Source organism: Typopeltis vanoorti, chromosome 22 (genome assembly GCF_054136105.1).
Source record: "Typopeltis vanoorti isolate ZY-2024b chromosome 22, IOZ_Tvanoo_1.0, whole genome shotgun sequence".
In the NCBI taxonomy this organism is placed as follows: Eukaryota; Metazoa; Arthropoda; class Arachnida; order Uropygi; family Thelyphonidae; genus Typopeltis; species Typopeltis vanoorti.
Genome location: NC_143570.1, coordinates 1,653,892 through 1,668,163, shown reverse-complemented (window position 1 = coordinate 1,668,163; position 14,272 = coordinate 1,653,892). Strand labels below are relative to the sequence as shown.

General features: G+C 36.9%; 1 protein-coding gene across 1 annotated transcript in view; it reads left to right on the top strand.

Moving 5' to 3' along the window:
* LOC150094103 (uncharacterized) overlaps positions 1–14,272 on the top strand; it is a 148,316-nt gene that overhangs the window by 99,290 nt on the left and 34,754 nt on the right. Inside the window, exon 5 of the mRNA XM_090412396.1 lies at positions 7,257–7,359. Within this exon, the coding sequence (XP_090268522.1) occupies positions 7,257–7,359 (103 nt within the window). The remainder of the gene's footprint in view (positions 1–7,256; positions 7,360–14,272) is intronic.

The following is a 14,272-nucleotide window of genomic DNA, read 5'->3' as shown; positions in this document are numbered from 1 at the left end:
GTAGAAGTAACACTAGATCCTATTTTTGCAAGCAGATTTTGGATATGGTTACTTTTCTATTGCATGGCAACTGTTACTATGCTGAACACCATTGGGAACTTGAAAAGAAGTACACCATCTGATCAAAAGTATCCAGACACCTACTCGAAACTGTAATCAGACTTTCCCTGTGACACACTTTCCAGTAGTGGACATTAATACGAGGTGGGTCCACCCTTTGCTTCTCTGCTGGGGAGACTTTCTACCAGTGTCGGAATGTCGCTGGAGAAATGGCAGTCCATTCTTCCTGAAGAGCTGTAGCCAGAGCAGTTGGTGTCTGGAGTGAAGTCTGCATTCTAATTCATCCCAAAGGTGTTCTATGGGATTCAGGTCAGGGCTCTGGAATGGTACTGTCCACAAACCATTCCCTCCCAGACCTTGCTTTATAACAGGTAGCATTGTCATGCTCATACAGACAGTAGTCATCACTGAATTGATCTACTGTAGACAGTACGCAATGGGTTAAAATGTCCTTTTACCCTTTCACATTTAGATTTCCGTGTAGTGGTATGAAAGGGCCAAGTCCATTCCATGAAAAACACCCCACACTGTAATGCCGCCACCTCCAAATTTCACTGTTTCCACTACACATGCTTGCAGGAATTGTTCTCCAGGCATTTGCCACACCCAGACTCTTCCATTCGACTGCCACATGATAAAGCATGATTTATCACTCCAAATCACATTTCCAGTTGTCCAATGGCATCGCTCTTTACACCACTGCAGGCACTGCTTAGCGTTCACAGGAGAAATATTTGGTTTAAGTGCAGCTGCTCGACCATGGAACCCCCATTCCTCTTAACTCTCGATGCACAATTTATGACAGTTTGTAGCACTACAGAACTTCCGGGTGATTGTTTCACTCGATGTCTGGCGATTTCCACAAACCACCTTCTTCAACGCTCAATGGTCCCTGTCATTAAACACGGCCTGCCAGACTGTGGTTTTGTTGTGCCTTCATGTTTCCACTTCACAATCACGTCACTAATGAAACTTTCATAGTTTCTACGTTCGGCTTTGAAATAATGCTGGATCTAATATCTACTTGATTTTTATAAATTTTGCATTGCCGAAGTGAAGCCTTTTGACTCTTTATTTTAGTAAATACTTTTATGCACCAGCTGAGAGTTAGCTTATGAAAAATGCACCTCCCGATGTTTCAAGTTCCATAATATAGGGTTTTTGCTCTCTTAAGGTTTCTACCTGGTCTCAGAAGATGAACCAACCAGTTCGAAACAGCTGTCAGGCCAGTGAAACCTAAAAAATGGACCAAATTAGAAAGTGAATATATGCACTCCTGGACAGCGCACTTGTTTTCTAAGGTGGTCTGTGCTAGGGCGACTCGTAAATGTCAGCGGGTGTATTCCCGTAAGCTCTCTGGTCAACTTACTTTTAAGAAACTTTCATAGTTTCTACATTCGGCTTTGAAATAATGCTGGATCTAATATCCACTTAATTTTTATAAATGATTTAATACTAATTATCAAGAATAACAGACAATTTATAAATGTCATTATTTTCTTAGTGAAGTAAACACTATCAGGTAAGTTATGACAAGTGAAGTATAGTTTATAAATGTTTTCACACTTTTATTGAATAAATATTCTAGAACTAAGGCTTGTGTGTCATCTCCATTCTGTGCCAGTCTGTAAGTTTTAGAGGTGATTGTATTTCTGATTTCTGCCATCTTTTTGCATATTGTCAGTTTGGTTAAAATATGTGGCTTCTGCTCACACAAAATCAAACTTGTATTTGGGAGAGATAATGGAGCCTGTTTATCCAGAGTTGACAGAAAGAAATTGGCCAATTGATTCATTTGAAGGTTGCAGAAAACTGAAATTTTTCTCAAGTATATATGAAAAAAAGACAACAAAAATTTCGAACGGAAGCTTGGAGAAGAATAAGCTTGCTTGAGGCCGAATAGGGGTTGTCAGGATCAGATTTCACTTGAAGAAAATTAGTTGAGAAATCATGGGAATATACAAGGATCTATGTTTAAATTGTGTAGATCTGGAAATGGTAACGACAAGTTGCCAACAGAAAAGCTGTTTCAAAATGCTGCAGTTATGGTGTAAATGGGACGTTATATTGAGCAACACAGTTTATATTTCAGCTGTAAGTCAACAGTTATAATTAAAGTATGTACAGGAAGATGGTTTGATGTTAAGTCAGGTGTGAAACAAGGGTACACATCATCCCCACTGTTATTCATCATCTATGTAGGTAGTCTGAAAAGTTCTCGACCATAGATGGTAACACTATCAGCACGATTTTTTTTTCTAAGTTGGTACATCTGTCATAAGCATCTATGTGAAATTGCAAGTCATTCTATCGAGTATTTTGTTTTATACAGCTGTCTGAAGCAAAAGTGTTGTCTGTATCCTTTGAAATGGATAAAATTGAGTATTGTGCGGTTATAAAATTCTTTGTAAAAAAAGGTTTAATGCCAAAAGAAATTCATTCAAAGTTCATAAAAGTTTATGAGCACACTTCTCCTTCATTTTCGACAATTAAGAAATGGGCTGCTGATTTAAACGTAGCCGTACCAGCCTTGAAGATGATCAAAGGATCATCTTCAAGGCTGGTATGGCCACATTTAAGTCAAGAGGTCCAAAAGATATAACAACAGTTATACCTTTCGGATGTCCAAAAAGTATAACAACAAAGGACATCCAAAAAAGTATAACAACACCAGAAATCATTGATCAAGTGCATGATATGGTATTGCATGACCGGCGAGTCAAAGTGCATGAAATTACTGGGACTAGGCATTTCAAAAGAACATGTAGGATATATTTTGCATGAAGAATTTCAAATGAAAAAGCTTTACACAAAATGGGTGCCATGCTTGCTCACAGCAGATCAAAAATGCACTTCATTGAAAATCTCTGGCCAGTGCTTGGAGTGTTTTAACAGGAATAAAACTGATTTTGTGCATTGATTTATTACTATGGATGAGACTTGGATTCACCATTACACACCAGAATCCAAACAGCAGTCAAAACAGTGGACAGAAGCCAGTTGTTCAGTGCCAAAGAAGACAAAGTCGATTCCGTCAGCAGGAAAGGTGTTTTGGGATGCTAAAGGCATTTTGTTTATTAATTATCTTGAAAAGGGTAAAACAATAACCAGGGAATATTATTCTGATCTTTTAACCAGACTAGACAAAAATATTCGTGAGAAAAGATCCGGTTTGCAGAAGAAAAAAATCATCTTTCATCAGGACAATGCACCTACCCACGAAGGTGTTTTGGCAATGGGAAAATTAAGGTATCTGTACTATGAATTGTTGGAACTTCCACCTTATTCCCCAGATTTGGCTCCCTCTGACTTTTATCTCTTCCGAAAACTAAAACTCTTTCTTGCTGTTCAGCGTTTTTCTTCGAATCAAGAGGGTGATTGCAGCTGTAGAGAGGTATTTTGCAGATCTTACTGAGAACCACTACAGGGACAGGATAATGACGCTGGAGCATCGCTGGAATAAATGTATTAGTTTTAAGGGAGATTATGTTGAAAAATAAAAATAATTTTGAATTTATAAATTTGTTTTTTTTCATTGCTAGGCCGAGAACTTTACAGACCATCCTTGTATATGGATCACATTGTGAAGAAAAATGGATTAAACTTGATATGAAAAATGGAGGTGTTAATCTCAGCTCTTTGTTTTATGCAGATGATGTTATACTTCTAAATAAATGCAGCAGAAGTTTGTAGGATTTCCCGGTTAAATTGAATAACTGCTGTAATAAATTTAGTATGAAAATCAGCCATAAAAAAGACAGGCAGTGAAAATAGTTAGAAACATTGAAAGCGTCAACTGCATCCTGAATGGAGAGCCTATAGAACAAGTAAATATTTCAGCTATTTAGGCACAATTTTAATGTAGAAATTTATTCAGTTGACCAAAGCTGGTCAACTGAATAAATTTATATGGAATAAGAGAAATTAGTGAAACCATTAAACTAGCTGTATACTATTACCATATTTGGTAATACTATACAGTTAGTATACAGCTAGCATAGTGTATAATAGTATACGAGCTGTATACATATTTGCTGGCCTGGTTGACTGAGTGGTTAGAGTATTCACTCTCCAATTAACAGGCTGCAGGTTCAAATCCTGCTATGGGCATGGGTGCTTGTTATAAATTTAAATTGGAAAAGAATTTCATTGCCCACTGTGAGACCGTTGCTAGAGATTGTAGATTTATTTATTTTCTAACTTTGCACTGAAATAGTGATACATACTATGGTCTCACATGTAGGACCAGAAGAGACCTAGGCCTCAAGGCAATATCCTGTGCTATCCAACTCCAGACCTGGGGATTCAAGGAAGCCCATCTCCTTTGTTCAGCCAAAGCAGTTGTAATCTGTATCCTTTTCATCAGGCACCCATCCACAATCATCCTTAATACATGAAATCCTAAAGGCAGCAAAAGGTACTTTTGAGGTGGAGATATAAAATTTTTGTAATCTGGATAGACATAATGTAGGTACTAATCATCACAATGAGGGAATTCCAAGCTCTTCATGGTTTACAGTGGCATGAGAAAATGCTAATGACACATTGTGAGGAAGGCGTAACCACAAACGCACTGTTGAGTGAACTGCTACATCCATTCTATGATAGTATTGAGAGAGAGACTTTATTTAGGACTAAGCTATGGTGGAGTCCATGAAGAAGAATGGCAGTATCATATTAAAAATGAGAATATTAGATAAGAATATGACATTGTTAGCATTTGGGAATGTGTTAAAAAAAAAAGCCAATCTTGGGTGATATGGTCACTTAAACAGAATGAGAGAGGGGATAGGTTAGCAAAACACGTGTTCTTTGCCAGGATGGCAAGAAAAAGACCCAGGGGAAAACTAAGATCTTGATAGATAAAGATTAATCTGGAGGAAAGTTAGTGATGGAGTAACTTTTTCATCTAGTACTATCATAATATCCTATATGTAGTAATATCCCAGAGGTCATGAGCAGACATAATCACTACTGTTGTGTCACCTTTTCTTAATAACTTTGATATCTATGCTCTTTACGTTTATTCGTCCCCTTGGTGTCACTTTGTACTATCTAAGTACAAAGAGAATTGCCCTGGGGTAGAGCCAAAATCCAAATGCAACAAAGCTTCTGAGGTTCTTCTTCTCATAAAATCCTAAGACATTTATTTGTTTTTGCTGTGCCACTTAGGACAATTAGTTTAAAGGAAAAAATCTTAAACAAGAAGTGAACACCCAGCTATACCTCAGTGACTAACAACTGTGCAATCGTGACCATAGACACACAACTCAAATATCCCGCTTAGGTTCGCATATTTAGCAAGTGGTGCATCGGATAATACTAACAAACAACTGAATCAGAGTAAGCAAAAGATTTATTTAACATTCTAACATATATACAATTCATGGAAGTCTGAGAAAGATCATTTCTAAACTACAAATTTATGTGCTATCATAGTTATCAAATACGAACAGTAAATTCTCGTAACTCACATAGGATTAACAATAGAGCTGTTCTATATCACTTTACACATAAGATCCTCATAACTCTCTTAATTAAAACCTAGTACACACATCCTAAGGTTATCACTCTTTAAGTTACATTTGTCTACTTTCACAACTTATAATTTGCTAAAGTCTTAAGTTTTATCTTTGTTAAGTCCATAGATCTTGATTCACATATCATTCATTTACACTATTTAACAATAAAATTTCACGATACCGTATTATAGTTAATTCCTGTGCTTGTTCCTCTCTTTACTCGTCCTTTGACCCTCAAATTGATTTTTTTTGTGCTGGGATTGGTACCTGGAACTCCTCGATTATATGCTGGCCCATTCGTTTCAGTCGGTTATGCCTTCCTTTTAATAGGATTCTTGAGCAAAGTCACTCTTATGCACATGTTGCCTTTTTACCTAGATTCTGAGGCCTCTATGCAGACTACCCTTTTCTTCTGGAGTAGTGTGATTCAACTCAGACCTTGCAATGCATAACCTTTCCTGTGGATATGCGTCATCTACCGTTTCCATCTGCTAGGCATCAGGGCAAAGATTTTCCCTCACGCTCTCGAACTGTCCCTCCACTCATGAAGTCCGTACACCAAAACCACCAGGGAAAAAGCCCTGGGGGGGTCCTAACTCTTTTATATCTCGGCACCTTCCGTAATCTCTTTCCCCCCGACTCATCGATAGTGCTCAATGCGATATCTCTCGGCAGAGGATTTCTTCTTTTCTGCCTACTTATCATGTGCACACGATATGCTTGCGGCAACTTCCTTTGATCCTGTGCTCTTGGCCTTGGATTACGCTACAATTATCGTTAAATATTGTGAGTCATTCATCTAAGCTTTGTCTATCTAATTCCTAGAAATGGTATACTGCTTTAATCATACTATAACGTTCTTTTTCTCTAGAATTTTACTGCCAATATTTAACTAGCTTAAGTAATCTTTCTACATAATGGAATAACACTTCTTTCTTATGCATTTTCACAGTTATTATCCTTTTGTTTAATATATACAATTTTGTTCACATATATGTAGTTTACACTCTTAGATTCAAGCAAGTTTTCTATTATAGGTTCTTTACTTGTTAAATTATGAAAGAATAAATTCTCTTAGGAATTTTATCAATCACAATTTAACGCTACTATTGTTCTTACTAGCTGTCACCTTAAAGTGATGACATATCATTCCATTTAAATCGAAAGTTAGTGGAATTGAAACTTTGAGAAACTTATCGAGCCAATTGCATGCACATTCAGTTGGATCTTAACTGTAGTGGTGTTCTGTTTAACATTGATCTAGAACCATTGAATATTGAAACATTCAGTTTCTTTATTTAAAAATTATTACTTGGACTAAGTGCTATATACATTTTTCAGGCATTATGAAGCATAGCTGATGATATAAAGTACTGGATCTGAATAGTGTATTCTTATCAAACATTGTTACCATGCAGTATTAATCTGCTGCATCAAAAAAATAATAAATTAAAATAAATCAGCATGAGCATACTATAGAGTTGCTAAAGAAGTATTCTGAGTAATATTCATATGCTAGTTCATATTGTGCATATCAAATCTTAAATACTGTAAATAATGAAATTGCCCTTGAATGCAGACTTTGATGCTTTATTTTCGAGATAAATTTTATGTTCATGTATATAAAAATCACAAGTTTTCCTGCCACAGTTAAATTTCTTAATTTTGTTTTAGTATGGTTATAGTAATTATTATCACATTACTCTTCATACCTATCTTAGGCCTTACTGGGTTTCATGTTGTTTTAGTATCTAGAGGAAGGACTACAAATGAACAGGTTAGTGCGGTTTATTATGTTTTTATTGATTTAATATTCAATGTTTATAGAATGTTTAACTTCTAATATTTTACTTTGTCTTCCATGCTAGTGTTCTTTTTGGTTTTACTAAGTGACTGATGAAATGTAAATTGTGTTCATTGCTATGTTAAATAAGTTTTTTTTTCCTCACCTGCCTTCATTCTTGCATGGTTTCTTTTCTTATTGTCTGAGTGATGTACTAATAAGCTTTCGTCATTATACTTATTGATCACTTAAGCCTGAATTTTTTTTTTAAATGACAATCCTACTCACAAAAATTTCTTTAAGTGGAATAGATTAGAAAATATAAGACTTATTGTTAAACTGATCATAGATTTTTAATTCGTACGTATGTTCATACAATATTGCCTACCGGTTTCGTTAGTAACTGACTTTTGCACGTGCGGTCTTTCCTACATTGGACAAACTTCGAGAAGCCTGGAAATAAGACAGAAAGAACATGTTGGTGATGTTAATCACAACAGAACGATCACCTCCGGGTTAGCACGTCACTTTTCAATTTCGAACCACACATAGACTGGAATAACAGCTCTATGCCCTACGTAGACGAAGATTACAGACATCGATTATTTAAAGAAGCAGCAGTAGTTCTATGTACAAGCAGCAACCTAAACAGAAATCAAGGGGCCATACTAAATGATACTTGGAAAAATCTAATTAATTCTCTCAGTTCATCAGAACTACAGTACGTGAATAATCATATTACGCGTTTGCACATAACGTGTGTTCATAATACTGAGTAGAAATTTCACGCGAACGTGTTACCTTAGCTACCTAACAGGTACTAACGTTTTTTTGTATTCTTAAACCTTTTCTGCATTTATCATTTTTTTGTACTGTGCAAGCCTTGAAAAAGCTAGTCAGTTACTAGCGAAACTGGTAGGCAATATTATATGAATTAAAAATCTATGGTCAGTTTAACAATAAGTCATATTTTGTAACATTTTACGACCAAAAACATGTATAATTTATAATGGAATAGATTAGATTATTCAGAAATCATACACTAGAAATGAAATTTGTTATTTCTTTTTCATTTTATACTTCTAGGTTAATAGTGTGGTGGTGATAGTCCTACATGAGACCACCACCCTACATCATCTGCCACCTAAAGATTTGAAGTATTAGAAATATTAGATATTCATTTAATTAAATGAATTATATTTAAGTGAATTTTGGTTACTTATGCTGCTAGTGTTGAAAAGAAGAAATGTTTTCTTCCTTAACAAAATTGGTTTATATAATTATCTTTTCTTCATAAGTTGGAAGAACAGCATATATAATAAACTTTTTGAGAATGTTTTTCGTTTTGTCACTGATGAATGATCAGTTAAGTTATTAAAAGTTTATTAATCCAGTTTGGGTAGGTTGTCCTCCTGATAATCGACTTATTCAGAGTGCATTTTCTTTGACGTATATCTTTCATTACATCCTATTTTATACTAAGGACTTTTTCAAGGGTTGCAAAAGTGATCAGTAAAATGGTGGCCATAGTAAAGTTTGGAAATTTTTTGCTGCTGCATTTCTTGCATTATAATAATGTATTACATGATATCTGATCTTCCAGTCTTTTGACCATTTCACTGGAGCTGAGTTCCACCTCAGGCTACACTTGAGTTTACTAGTAATCATAGTTATTGGTTGTAATCATAAGAAAAATTAAATAACCATTTAAAATTAATCATATTATACGAGGTGGTATCAAAAAGTTTCGAGACTAGCTCTGTTTATGAGAAATTACTTTATTTATCTACGTTTACACACTATCACCTTCAAAATGCTGCCCTTGCATATCAATACAGCGCTCCCAGCATTCTTGCCACTTCTGGAATGTGTCCTGGAAGTCTTCTTTTTGAAGCATGTCAAGCACCTTCTGCGATTTACACTGGATCTCTGCAATGTGTCAAAACAGTGACCTTTGAGCTGGATCTTCATCTTCGGGAAGAGGGCGAAGTCTGCAGGAGCCAAATCCGGCGAGTAGGATGGGTGCGGAAGTGAGTTCATGTTGTTTCTGGCGAGAAACTCGCATGTGAGGAGAGCTCGGTGACAGGGTGCATTGTCGTCGTGGAGCATCCAGTTTTTCGCGCATCACAGATCTGGTCGCTTTTGCCAAATGTCCTCCCTCAGACACTTAAAACCTAGCAGTAGAACTCGCTATTGACAATCTGGCCCCTGAGGACTAATTCTCGATGCACAATGCCACGAATGTCGAAAAAGACGATGAGCATGCACTTGGTCGAGCTGCGGACCTTGCCTTTTTCGGTCATGAAGATGATGAGCTCTTCCACTCTGAAGACTGTTGCTCTCTCAGGGTCGTGCCTGTACACCCAAGCTTTGTCACCGGTAATGAACCTCGACATGAAGGATGGGTCATCCATGGCATACTGATGGAGTTCTTGGCAGACTTCGGCGCAGTATTCCTTCTGGGTCAGCAGCCTGGGGACGAGCTTGGCAGCAACATGGTGCATGTTCAAATCACATGTGAGGATTGCCTGGAGTGTTCCATATGACACACCGACAATGGCAGCAGTGTTGTGGAGTGTTCTCCGAAGATCCTCATGCACAAGTTGCCCAATGGTTTCGACATTTTCTGGGATGAGCTCATTGAAGGTCTTCCTGATCTCTCACCATCTTCCAGTGATGTTCTTCTGCTCTTGAAGCACACATGCCACTTAAAACACCTTGAATGACTCGTTGCAGCATCGTCGTAAACTTGTCGAATCATGTCAAACATCTCTGTGGCAGATTTGCCCAGTTTCATGCAGAATTTTATGTTTGCTCTTTGTTCTAACTTGCTGTCCATGATGAAATTGTAGATGTGGTAACGCAGGTGGTCAGAATAGCATCTGTTGCACAGCTCCCAATCTACACAGGATGATGTCTTTTGGCACACAGACTTATAAAGGTAGGTGCTCCCTGTGACTGTGCGTGCAGCTTTGTGTTAGCGCGTTACAAACCTAGTCTCGAAACATTTTGATATCATCTTGTATTTGAATGCATATTTGTAAACAAATTTAAAATTTATTAATATGAACTCTTACTCCATTTATTATGCTTTTTACCTGCCTGTCATTAAATTTGAATAGTGGAATTTTATTCTTAATGTTAATCCAAGTAAGATTAAGATATTTTTTATTTTCATTTTTTCCTTCATAATGATTAATACTCTTCATAGAAATTCCAAAATGAGTGGTGTTTTTCTGATTTGAAAAACACCAGTAATCACAAGACTCAGGGGTTTTATTTGTAATCGTCTGCTCCAGTTAATGGTTCAGTATTTATTATATTCTTATAAATAAATAGATATATTTATTTATTACTACTAATGTACATATATACACACACCTAGTCTAGCCATAAATACTAATACAACTTGAACAGCACATAAACCTTAAATCTATCAGTAAATCATTTGCAGCTTTCAGCACATACAAACCACATGCATATAGCAGCACTCCTTGTTTGAAAAGTCCCCCCTTTCGCCTTCATGCACGCCCAAAGTCTGTGAGGGCCACATATCAATGATGGAATGCACAGCATCCATACCACTGCTCACGCCAATCCACCTTCAGGCTGGCAATGCTATGATGTTGTTTCATGCAGGCTACTCTCTCAAGCTTTGACCACAATTTGAAATTCAGTAGATTCAGATCAGGACTTACAGATGGCCAATCAGATAGTGATATGTGTTCGGACACATTTGCCTCCAATCATTGTTGTGGGATCCTTGCCTTGTGTGCAGGGGCCGAATCCTGTTGGAAGGTCCACAGCCTACTGTGTTCAAGGGCCTGTAATACAGGTTTCATCATGGTATATTCAGTGGCGTAGCTGGGGCAGGGATCTGCCCTGGGCGGCACTTTGAACCTTTTTGAACTTTTGCAGTTAATTCTAAAATATGGTCTCACGAACTCAGTTCCAAATATTGTAATGCTACTGCAAATTTTCCTCACAATTGCTGTAAGTGTTGCTAGTTGTGAGAGGACTTTGCCAATGTCATCGATTTTGCTAACAGAAAAGCAAGAAAAATAACATTTTAGAATGCTGAAATTAAAATTTTACTTCAAAAATAAATATACTGTTTTAATTTATTTCCCTATACGTCGTTTTGACTTTTTGTAATATTTTTGGTGTGTATTGAAAGGGACAGAAAACTAAGGGACTGCCCCTAGCAGCAACAGCTCTAGCTATGCCACTGGGTATATTGATACACTTTGGCAGACGTTTTGACCCCTTTCTTGCAGAAATGCAATTTGGTTGGGGAGGAGGTAATGCATCCTGATTCATCACCCCCTCTCCCACCACCAAACCATCACTGATGCAGGGTGATGACTTCTGAATCCTGCTTGCTATGGCAGTTTCTATGTGTGACCTTCTTAGTCATATACCCAATTGTTTTGGCCATTAAATAACTCTTCGATGATGAAAACCTTCTCATTTCTGAAGAGGATATCTCTGTGTCTGTTATTCACGTACTGTGAAAGAAGTGCCTTTGATTTTATCACCTTCTGCTCCATAGGTTGTGGTGTTAGGGCGTGTCCAGTTGAACGATAATAGGCTGTCATTGCAGGGTCATCAGTTAGTTGTGAGATTGCTATCTGTGAAACGTTCATCTCTCATGATATTGCTTTCTGTATTCTCATAGGACTATGGTAGAGACATGCTCAACCTGTTCTTTGGCAGTCAGTTATGTCTTCTATATTCATTATAACAGTTAACCCTTTGTACATATTCAGCATCGTTGGCATGGCATCTCAAAGCGTCCTCTAAGATTGCATGTCTATGACCAATGCCATGCCCTACAGTTGGATTGCATTCTCTGGGATGACAATGGAGAATGGCAGCTTAGCTTGGGTTTGCTACTGCACTGTGCATTTTCATCAGCTCGGCCATTGTTTTATCATCACAGAAGGAAAAACTTTTTTTTCCCTTGAGTAGTTCATTAATAATGAATTAATACACCAGAAATAGAAATATTTTGTTTAAAAATTGTCTGACTCTTTGCCAGTTCTAGAATTTACATTGTAAATGCATGTGTTTCTTTTTGTTGTCTCGTGTGACTATTTTAGGGTATGAAAACACACAAAATGTAAAAATAAATGCAGCTTTAATTTTTAACTCATAAAGATAAATACAGTGATCAACCAGCCTATTTTTTTTTTAGTATGGAATATCTCAAAACATTTTCCAGGATTCATTGCTGGATTTCCAGGACAAGATTTGCAGAAGTTGGTAGTCTTTCTGCCTAATTTATCACTATACACTCTACAGTCACGAAAGTGTATGAAATTGGCCATCCATCGTACTCTTATCTAATATGCTATCCAAATCAGCAGACATGTGCTTCATGGAGTTCATATTTATGTTCCTCCAATTACTCACAAGTTGCAGCATCATTTTTTTTTCTAAATATTCTTGATTGAATATTCCCATTTGGAAAAGTCAGCCTGTACAAATGATAGGCATTGATGATTGACACGCCTAGCAACCAAAAAACTAATTTTCTCCACCACTTGGAAGTTTTTCACTCAAAAGCATAAGAGGTTACATAGTGGTTAGTAATATCCATTCCTCCCATGTATGTGTTATAATCACAAACAGGAACCGGTTTTTCCAACTTCACAGTCAATCCATTTCCCATCAATTTTGTTTCTTTGAGTAACTTTCTGATTTGTTGTCATAGTAAGTGCCCAGTGTGCAGACTAATCTTTTATCTTTCCAAGAGCTATCGCTGACATTTTATTATTCTTCATGGAAATTTTTTTGCCTTTTTTCATTTTCTTTGCATTTTTTGGTTTTGTCTGCTCTGGAAGCCCTTTTCTTGTTGTCATGACAGTTCCAGTTAAACGAATATTGAGATTATATAGTTCGAACAACAATTGCGGACTGATGTAACACCTGTCTGTAAAAGTGTGCACCCCCTGTTCCTCTTCTTCGTCACCAGGTGCACAACAATCCTGCTTGTGAAAGGCAAATTGTGTCTTGCCAGGTTAGTTGTTTGTGCACCAAAGTATGGTTCCAATGCATACCCATCCAGTGACATCTGCTTGTTAGGAATATAAAATTTTTGAAACTTTCTTCTAAATAATATATTAATTTTTTTATTCTCCTAGTGTTGCTTTGAAACTAAATTAACTGGTTTATCATTATCCGGTATATCACCATGAAGGTTCCAAAAAATTTGAAACCCCTCTCTCTGTACTGAAATACTTCATTAAAAAATTGCCAATGGCCCAACCAGTTTGAACTGAAATAATCCTGGATTATAGGTTTAAGGCCATGTTAAGTAGCACGCCCAAAAATACCTTTAATTCTGTGCTGGTGACATGATTCCAAGATGACCAAATACTTCATTCCCTAAAAGGCACATTTCTTTTAACTTTATCGTCACCATACCCCTGTTGATTTTCTCCACAATGTAGTCTTATCAATTCATCACACACACACACACACACACACACACACACACACACACACACACACACACACACACACACACACACACACACAAAAAAAAAAAAAACTGCCACAATTCTAGTGGAGTTTCAGACTGATTTCACTCTCAGTGGGTATCCTGGATTCAAAAGGAATGGAATTTTGTCAAATCTGTCATCTGCATCAGACCATGCTATCCAGGTATTATCATCCTGTCTATTGCTCTTTTTATTCTGGTCCATGTCCATTGTGGTATTCACTTTCAGAATAATTATCTTCAGATTTGTTGCAACTCCATTTATCCCCTGAATTGCTAAAATTGCCTTTGCTAACATCCTGTACTATTTCTTCATCTTCCAATCTATCCATCTTGCATAAACAATGAATACCTGAATGCACAGTATCCCTGCCACCACACTATTCTTAGAAAACACTGCTC